The sequence below is a fragment of the Amphiura filiformis genome, chromosome 11 (assembly GCF_039555335.1).
Source record: "Amphiura filiformis chromosome 11, Afil_fr2py, whole genome shotgun sequence".
Lineage (NCBI taxonomy): Eukaryota > Metazoa > Echinodermata > Ophiuroidea > Amphilepidida > Amphiuridae > Amphiura > Amphiura filiformis.
Window position 1 is genome coordinate 67,806,658 of NC_092638.1, and position 10,594 is coordinate 67,817,251.

General features: G+C 38.3%; 1 protein-coding gene across 1 annotated transcript in view; it reads right to left on the reverse strand.

The window, feature by feature from the left end:
* The window catches only part of LOC140165180 (replication factor C subunit 2-like), a 34,346-nt gene extending 23,816 nt beyond the window's left edge, over window positions 1-10,530 (reverse strand). Inside the window, exon 1 of the mRNA XM_072188623.1 lies at window positions 10,398-10,530. Within this exon, the coding sequence (XP_072044724.1) occupies window positions 10,398-10,501 (104 nt within the window). The 5' untranslated portion in view covers window positions 10,502-10,530. The remainder of the gene's footprint in view (window positions 1-10,397) is intronic.
* Between the last annotated feature and the right edge of the window lie 64 nt (window positions 10,531-10,594).

Below are 10,594 nucleotides of genomic sequence, written 5' to 3' on the forward strand. Positions count from 1 at the left end.
CCTACGAAATGCGCTAAACTGCTTGACATTTGCAACGACCACTTTTTTGATCAGATGGTGTTAGAACCCACACGAATATCAGGGGCTACACGGAACATACTTGATCTTGTGCTAACCTCCCATCCCAGTTTCATCAGCGGATGTCGCGTGTCAGCAGGAATCAGCGACCATGAGATGGTTTCCTTTAGTGTGAACTTAAAGTAGTGATAGGCTGTACAGCCCAAAAAAAAGGGGTGATGTTGGAAAAAGCTTAGGGTACTAGCTGAATTGAAGCAGCTAATCCTTCTGAGCATTTTGACACCTTTAAAAAAAAAATCGGTTGAAAAATGAGACAGTGCGGGCCAAAAAACTACGCACAAGGGGGATTTCTTGGGACCCCCTGTTTTTCACTATTTTGACAATTATGGGCATTTTCTTTGCTGTTTGTTGGATTCTAATGACTAGTTACATGATTTTGGGTCCGCTGGATATATTTATGCAATTTTTACACAAATCGTATGTTTTGATGCAAGTTTAAGAGCTAATTTAGGATGTGAGGGCGCTGTTCAACATAATAGCTGTTACGTATCCCCCCTACTAAAATTTTATAATTTTTCATTATCAAATCAAAGTTACTGATAAATAACAGCATCTGTCCAAATTTGAACTCTCAACCTTATTACACAGCCGTGACGTTAGTCACGGCTGTGTCTTTTTTCTTACAGGTTCTTTCTTTCTTTCTTCTTCTGTCAACCATTACATTTGCTCTAGCACTCACATGCTTACATCGATTTTGACCTAACTTGGTCACAATGATCATTGACCATGCCCCTACATGTCACATGAAACTTGTGGGGTCAAAGGTCATGCAGAGGTCAAAGGGGTCAAAAACGTGATTTCAACTAAAAATGCATCTTCTCCCACAACTTACGTGAGGACAGTGACGCCACTAGCACACATGCATTGTTATCATCCAGTGTCTATATGGTGTACACAGATTTGGGGTCAAAGGTCATTAAGGGGTCACTTCCGGTATAAAACGAAATACCTTCAAAAAATTTTATTAGCTAAACAAAATATAGGGCAGTAACGGAATGTTCACATCTGATTTGCAGTTACCTAATGTATATGTGATATTTTTTTTATATGGGTCAAAGGTCATTAAGGGGTCACTTCGGTATAAAGCGAAATAACCTTTAAAATGCATCTTCTCCCACAAATTACGAGGACAGTGGCGCCACTTGCACACATGTATTGCAATTACCTAGTGTCTATAGGGTGTACACAGATTTGGGGTCAAAGGTCATTAAGGGGTCACTTCCGGTATAAAAGCGAAATATCTTCAAACAATTTTATTAGCTGAGAAAAGCGTAGGACAGTAACGGTATATGCACACATAAATTGTGGTTGCCCAGTGTATATGTGGTATTTTTTAATTTGGGGTCAAAGGTCATTAAGGGGTCACTTCCGGTATAAAACGAAATACCTTCAAAATTTTTTTATTAGCTAAGAAAAACAAAGGACAGTAACGGTATGTTCATATATGAATTGTGGTTACCCAGTGTATATGTGGTATTTTTTATTTCGTGTCAAAGGTCATCAAGGGGTCACTTCCGGTCTGAGACGAAAAACCTTCAAAATGCCCCTTCTGCCACAAGTAACATGGGCTATTTCATTATAAATGACAACATTGAGTCCCAAAAGGGGTCAAAATTCAAACTCATTTATTTCATGCAAATTCATTATCATTTCAAATTTCAGATGGTGTGTCAATAATTCTCAAAATATTAGAGCGTCAAACCCTCAGGAACCATTAAAAAATTAAATTGAATTTTTGCTGTGTAAAACATAGCTGCCGTCTGAGGGGACATTTTTTAAACAATTTAATACACAACTTTGAAAGAGTATATGTAACCAACATTGGGTTCATACTTATTCATATTTAGTCTGTAATAATTGTTGTATGTTCCTTTACACTTCAGTGTCTTAAATATGCCAGTTTCAATATAAAACAATTAGTAAATTGATACTAATCCAGATAAATGGTGCAAAATTACTACATATTTTTAAGGATAAACTTTATCTTCACATGAAAAATTCATGAAATAGTAATTTTGTCCTGCCCAATAGCTACACTGATGCATAAGTTAGTATTCTGCGTCAATCTGTTGTACTAGTCATGGAAAACCTAAAATAAAAGACCCCTCCTGTGTCATTTGTTCTGGATAGGACACATTTTTTAACACATAATAAAGCATACTTTAACTTTAGAAATAGCTGCATTAACAAGAAACTATCAATATTATTGCATAAAAGATCCCCAGCATTTAAAATCCACTACAAACAGGGTTAATATTCTGGTTAAGGGCGTACTACACCCATATATTGGTTTGATTGGTCTAAATAAATATTTTTTCATTTATAGCTAGGCGATATATGCACGGATCATGTGAAATTAAAAAAAATATGAAAAAAAGAAGAAAAAAAGTGCTTTTAAACAATTGTAGTACAGCTGTAAGTCATTTTAGCCCTATATATATTTTGTTTACTGTATCCTAGTTACTCAGATGCGTGTTTCATAACAAACCATGATTTATTCTATTCAGCATGTTCAAGTAGGGTACATGAATAGAATACATTAAATCCTTTGTTATACTCTCTATAGAAAATCTAGTGGTGCATGCAAAATATATAAACACTTACACAATGGATGTATAGTCATTAGTCAATAATATTATAATGTGTTGTTAGGAGAAGAAAAGGCTATTAGGTCACCGTATGTCAGGTTATAGGTCAATTGGTTCAGGTCAAATTTAAGCATCAATTTTGAATACACATGTGAGAGTTCGTGATATCATAATGAGGAATAATTTTGATATTCTGTCTTTAACTGGATATATATCGAGAAGTGCAAGGTGGATATACTAATATACCTTGGGATGTAAATGGTGAGTATAATTTAGAATGCCTAGTTGAGATGGATTTCACATATAAATATAAAATAGTTACCAAAATCACAAACGTTAAGCTTACGGAAAACTACCCAATATGGTGGTATAGGTGACAAGAAATACAATTTTTTCAACATTGCTGTAGTATGGTTGTGGTAACCTGTTACCTGTGGCTTAATTAAGTTTCAGTGAAATAATGTCGCAAGTTAAAAATACAAAATATAGCTCAACATTGAAAATAGAAGCATTTTAACCAGTTCCTTTTTGATAGTTGTGGAGCACCAAGTTCATGAAGTCATAAAAGAAATCAGGAACCACTTATTCCCATTTTACATATCAACTTTATTTCCCCAACGTGTTAGCAACACATATCCAAAATTTTAACGAAATCCGTTGATAGTAAGCTTTCCAAAATGAAGTGAATTTAAATCATCAGTGATGTACCACCTTTTGGCTTCTACTTTTAAAAGCATGTAAGCTACGTTGATACCGATGCCACCAATAAAACGAGAAGATTTGCCCTTCATTTTGCATACCACTTTGTCCAATTTTTTTTGTAATTTCTTCACAAAATGCAAAAAATGCAAAAAAAATCAATGGGTGTAGTACCCCTTAAATTAGGAATATTGCAATTTTTAGCTAACCGAAGTTCAATGCAGAATAATATCATATGTGTTCTCAACAACTGGACAATAATTTGAACACTAAAGTGGTTTGTAAGCATAATTTGCAATAAAATGCAAAAATTTCCTGTAGGTTTGGCTCTTTGAAATTTTTATTTTTTAGTTTGTTTACCAATTCATGGAAATGACATAATTGTGCTGGAGAGGACATTTGTTAAATTGCAAACAGAATCGTGGATACAGGCTTGCAAAAAATGCAACAAATACCAAATCATGTGCCACCTTGGTAGAAGGAAGACCACTCTTCCTCTACAAATTTCACATTCTATGATATAACCCTTCTTATTTCAACAATTAGTAATTAACTTCAGTTCTGGAGAGGACAAATTTTTAACGTGGAACTGTGGTATCAAGAACAAGTGGTCTACTGTATGTAAAATAAATGAATTCCTCAATCAGTGCCCTGTCCCATCAATTGGTAATATAACACAGATTATACAGGTAGGGTAAGGGTTTATATTTCCTCTTTAATGTTAACAAAAATGGAGGCATGAATTGGAGAGGACACTCATTTTTTTTTTAACGCTAAATGCCAATTTTGCAAGCATCTACGGAATTTTAACATTTTTGCACCAATTTTCACCATTCAACTTGCATGATGTTCCACACATATCATATTTTCATTGCAACAAGCACATTGCCATAGAATGTACCTAATTTTTCAAAGAATTAATTCAGAATACATGGGCAAAATGAAATGGGACTCCAAAATTTGGTTAAAAATGTACCTTTTGGCAATTTTTTTATACAAAAATAGACAGAATTCTGTAAAAATGCTCATGTAGCTTGTAGTTTGTGGCATACTTAGAATTAAGTTAATAACACTGCATTATCACCCTAATTATATCAACCAGATATGATAAAAGCCATTTTTGTGAACGTGTCATTTATAATGAAATAGCCCACATGGCATAGTGATGCCACATGCAAATGTACATTGACACTAGCCAATGTCTATGGGACTTTCATATATTTTGGGGTCAAAGGTCAATAAGGGGTCACAACACGGCTGTGTTCGTGGTCTTAGACCACAGCTAAGTCTAGTTTCACTTGTGCCTGGTAACCATTTGAAAATGTGTAGAGACGCTTCCATTGACTTACATGTGATACAAAGTTCGTTGACCCCTGTATATTGCTATGGGCAGGTTACCCTGTATCAAAAATTAGCGCCACGGTCACACCAAATGTGACAAATGACTGAAAATTTCAGAATATGGATGATTAATGATTATCTGTAGTATGATTAACTTAAAAATAAAAAATGGCTGCGAAATGGGTCACTAAAGGGTAAAGCGCCCTCACAGCCTAATTTTGCCCAAAACCGTTAATTTTAAGGACACGTAAAAGTTTCATTTGACACAAAGTGCATAAATGACCTTCCTGGACCTAAAACTATGTAAGTAAATACCAAAAATGCATTACATAATCCTTAATGTGATAAAATTCCCTTAAAGGTCCGTGACCCGATCGACAGCATCATCCCCCCGATATTTTTCATTGTTGATGAGGTTTTGGTATCACATGATAGATACTATTTTTCTCATTACTATCCTGAAATTTGACGCTCCAAGTCGATGTATTTCGGAGAAATCATGAATCACAGCGGTTTTTACAGGCAGTTTGTAAATACTAAAACCGTCGGAATTGTGGGAGCGGAATTATTGCGAATCATCAGTCTCCTCAACAGCTACTTTGGTTTCGCGTCATACACATTCTGTGAAAAAGCGAACCACACTAACTGCTGAGGAGACGCATACGCCGTATATAATTATACAATTCCAAGATGGACGATGTGGGCGATTTAGCTCAATCGACTAGCGCGTTGTGTTTTACCCGAAAGATACCCGGTTCAAAATCCGGTATCTGAAGTTTTTTTTTTCCTCTCCATTTTTAACCCAAACTTTTTTATATTCATTTGAAATGTACATATTGCAAGGGGGAATATATTTTGTTTCCTTTTTTTCTGAAACGGAACGAAAAAAACCCAAATATTTTCTGTTCAATACGGGCCGGGCATTGTACAGCATTGTCGTCACACGAACGGGAATTGTTGTTGTTGCTTGCCTGCCCATAATGCAATTCACGTATACCAAGGTATTGGATTGCAAATTTGGCTATTTATTCACATTTACGCTGAAAATGCTCTCGTTTTTCTCACAAAGCAGCATAAAGGGCAATATTTGATATTATTATGTAATTTTAAAGACAATCCATATCCAAAACCAATAGGGTTACCCCTTTAAAACTAAAAATAAAGGTCAAATCCCCCCCTTTGTGTGTCGTTATTTGGCGGCACTGTCTCAATTTTTGGCGATTTCAATAAAATTGGTGTCAAATTACTCAGACCAACAAGCTGCATCAAATAAGCTGGTACCCTAAGCTGTTTGCAACTACACCCTTATACAGCCTATAACTACTTAAAGCCAAAAATAAACAAGAAAGTGCCCAGGAAAATCTTCATGTATGGCAAAGCTAATATGGATGGTCTTCGGTCAGATCTTTTGAGCTTCCAGCAAGATTTCTTGAATGGTAATCCTGAAAACTGTTCGGTCCAAGACAACTGGGACAGATTCAAGAACAATATCAGTTGCTTGATGGATCAATATATTCCATCCAAGATGTCCAGGACTTCGAGTCAAATCCATGGATCACTAATGAAATCAAGAGAAAATCTAAAAGGAAACAGAGATTGTATAACAAGGCAACCCGCACAGGCAATGAAACCGATCGGCGCGAATACAAGGAATTCCAGAAAACCGTGAGGAAGTCGGTTCGCCATAACTATTGGGAGTATCAGAACAAAATGTTCAATGACACCGACGATAAGAACAACAAGTCATTCTGGAGATTTATTCGTTCGAAAAGGCAGGACACTACTAACCATTACATCACATCTTTGAAAGATGGCTCCAGTGTTATTTTTAGTGCCAAGGGCAAAGCCACTTCGTTCAATAATCAGTTCAAATCTGTATTTACTCAAGAAGACAAATGTAACATTCCAGTGCTAGGTAAGCCTGTGGCTCCTCCCATGGACCGCATTATTGTGACATCAGATGGAGTCTTGGGTCGATCCTTCATGTAATTATTTCGTGTAATCTAATCCTAACTCTAACCCTAATCCTAACCCTAAGCCTAATCCTAACCCTAATCCTAACCCTAAACTAACCCTAACCTTAACCCTAACCCTAATTTCGTGTAAAATTACATGAAGGAATAACCGAGTCTTGAAACTTCTCCAGTCTCTCCAAGTCCGGAAAGCAACTGGACCCGACATGATACCTGCTCGGATCCTGAGGGATTGTGCTACAGAAATTTCACCCATATTAACCTTCATATTCCAGCAATCTTTAGACACGGGTGTAGTCCCTTCTGATTGGTTGGTCGCCAACATTGTGCCAATCTACAAAAAGGGTGACAGGAGTGTTCCAGCAAATTACCGCCCGGTTTCGATCACTGCCATATGCAGCAAGCTTATTGAACATATCATACATAGTCAAATTATGAATCATTATGACAAGCACCAGATTTTATCAGACTTCCAGCATGGATTCCGTTCAGGTAGATCCTGTGAGTCACAACTGATTACAACCACTCAAGATCTTGCAAAGGCCATGAACGATCGGCAACAGGTAGATGCAGTGGTATTGGATTTCAGTAAAGCCTTTGATCGCGTCCCCCACCAGAGATTGCTTGTAAAACTCCAGCACTATGGGATGAATGCATCATTGCTTAATTGGATCCAAAACTTCCTCACTAAAAGATCTCAACGGGTTGTCATTGATGGCCAGTCATCTGAATACGTCAATGTCACTTCAGGAGTCCCTCAGGGACGGTCCTTGAGCCACTACTCTTCTTATCATTTATCAACGATATTCCATCTGGGATTTCATCTAAGCTCCGTCTCTTCGCGGATGATTGCCTTTTATATAGACCTGTGTCCAGCCTTGGCGATTGCGATCTTCTCCAACAAGACTTAAACCGTCTGGACCAGTGGTCATCCAAGTGGCAGATGAAGTTTAATGTGGACAAAAGCCACATTCTGAGATTTTCCCTCCTTCTAAACAACACCATCAGTGAATACCACCTGGGAGGAAACCAGCTCTCATCAGTCAATGAATATCCTTACCTGGGGCCTCACATTAACATCAAACCTTTCCTGGCAAGCGCATATATCGAACGCCACCAAAAAGGCAAATAAGATCTTAGGCCTGCTCAGACGCAACCTCAGAGGCTGTCCACAAAAACTCTGGCAGCAAGCCTACATCTCTCTCGTCCGCCCTCATCTAGAGTACACCAGCACAGTATGGAATCCTCCCACCAAAAAAGACACTGACAGACTTGAAATGGTTCAACGCCGTGCTGCAAGATTCGTCCTTTCAAGATACCATCATCGGGACAGCGTGTCATCTATGCTCCATGAACTGCAGTGGGAGTCCCTTGAGAACCGGCGCAAATCAGCATGCCTTATTCTGATGTTCAAAATCTTCACCAAGTCTGTCATGTCTGTGGCCATCAATGCTGCAGATCATATCCTCATCCAGATGCCATCTTCAAACACCAGGTACTACCAGTACCACCCTAACAAATTCCAGATCATTCCTGCTCGTATTCAACTCTACCAGTTCGCCTTTTTCCCCAGAACAATCACCTGGTGGAATGCCCTCCCCGCTTCAATCCTGACCTCTCCGTCAGTAGAGGCCTTCCGGGGAGCAGTCTCAAATGCCATGTAAATGCACAATCAAACTTGCACCATTGGCACTGTACAAATAATTCAGAGAACACACCAGGTACCACCACCATGATGTTCAATTGCACATTTGGGAAACCACCAACCAACAGTACACACAGAGCTGCTCACATTACAACCCCATGCACTGAACTGACCAATCAGGTGCATGGATTTTCAAGAAAATTTGTTCTGGACTATGAAAAATGCTCATGCATATTATGTTTGTCCATCAACATTTGACTGTCTCCACTTGTACTTTCTACACAAGTAGCTTGAATAAACCTTAAACTTCCGAAGAAAAACCTTGAAAATCTCTGAAAAACTTGTAATTTTTTACAAAAAGGCCTTGAAATTTGAGTAATGTTGGTTCCACTTACATCAGTTACATGTATTTCAATGGGATGTAATTTGAGCTGGTGATGTCATTGGGTTATAATTATACCTGATCTCATGTACCAATACCTTGTGTATTGGTACATGATTCAGCAGTATACTTCAGCAATAGCGAATAAGTGGTCGTTTTTTTCTCTGTTTAAAACGTCACATGTACACCAAATACAGCCCCCGAAATGGTCTACTTTTAGCGTGCCTTAACTCCGAAACAGTTTAGTCAAAGTTAAAAATGCGATCCCCAACCCTTTGCTTACCTTGGACGAATTTGTAGTAATTTCCGCTAGCTCCGTGTTGAAAAATGTCCGGCACTTGCCCGGTACAAACATAGAAATGGCCACATTTGCTTCAGTCCTGGTATGAATATTTCTTCCGTAATCCAATGGTTCCAACGTGGGCATCACGATGATAGTCTCCTACACAACCAGATTGTGTCGGCCTGACGCTCGTCGATCCTAATCGCTAAAGTGAGGACAGCGTGAGCTCTTACCTGCGTAAAAGTCTGTTCGACAAAGGCGATTGTGAATAAGGATGATTGACAGCGCCGTTCATTGGGCGGAGCCATTATATTACGGCATGACAGCAGACAGGTTGCGCTGTCCTCTGACCTTAACTGTTCGTCACGTAGACATACCGTGACCTGGGTACACGATACAAAGCTGGGGATGCGACTGCGGCCGCCATTTTGACACGCGGTATCTACTCTTCAGAAAAATTACTTTTGTTGACGTTTTATATCAAACAATTTTCGATAACAGATTTCTACTAGGATTTCAATTTTTATTAATGAAGGTGCATGTAGTTTTGAGGAATAACACGGGATGTTTCGAGTTTTATTTCAACTGGTGGTGTAGGAAGGTGAGTGAATTCGTGAATGAGGCCGGGGATTGAGGTTTTGTTGTTTCAACGAGCCGATAGTAGGATACTAAACGTAGGCTAAAATGTCTAATGACGCCATGTTTACATGAAAACATTAGCTGCTGCGAGGTCAGTGTCGTTGAATTCGTTTCCTAATTTCCTTTCAGGATATTCTGATTTCACTTATTTATGATGTGTACAAAAATTCACCATATAAACTCAAAAGTATGAATGCAAGCTGTTATTGCTGACAATAGAAACATTGTTGCAAAGTCATTAAAAACAGGTATGTATTACAGACGTTCTTTGGCCGAAACGAGATACAGGCAAGTTAGGCAGTCTAGGTTATAATGAGCTGTGGTTGATTCATTTGCATAAGTTGAATTTGTACAGAAGTTTGCTTGTGGTAAAGGCATGTTCATTTTTTACTCGCACGACGACTGTCAACTTGTAAATAAAGCACCTAGCACATTGGACTTTGCACCGTGCATGAGCATGACCAGTTTCCTTGACACTACATCCTTACTTATGGATCCTGTCGAGTATCGTCGTAGAAGTAACCTGAATTTCTGGTTATCCCTCGGCAAATCTGGGTGTCAGGACTACCAGATTACGGTACCACATAATTTGTAGTTAAATTGTACACTGTTGAGAACAATTGCTCAAAGTCAAATATGCAAAATGTGTGTCAGTTCAGCTCTTGACCCAGAACAAAATATTACATACAGCCAAGTGCAGCTGTCAATCATTTTTGCAATGGCTGTCTAAAACTGCTAATAAGCTTATCAAAATATTAAATAAACCTACCATGGAGCTTGGTACGTCGATGATCCTGATTTCCCAGATTTACTTGGAGCATCTTTCTTTGTATTCGACTCGGTCTCCATTGCCTCAACTTTTTCTGATGCCATTTTTCCTAAAATTTTAAAGTGAAACACTCGTCTTCATGATCATAATCAGCAAGAATTTCCCGCGGAATGAATGAAGTACTTCCGGAATTTAGA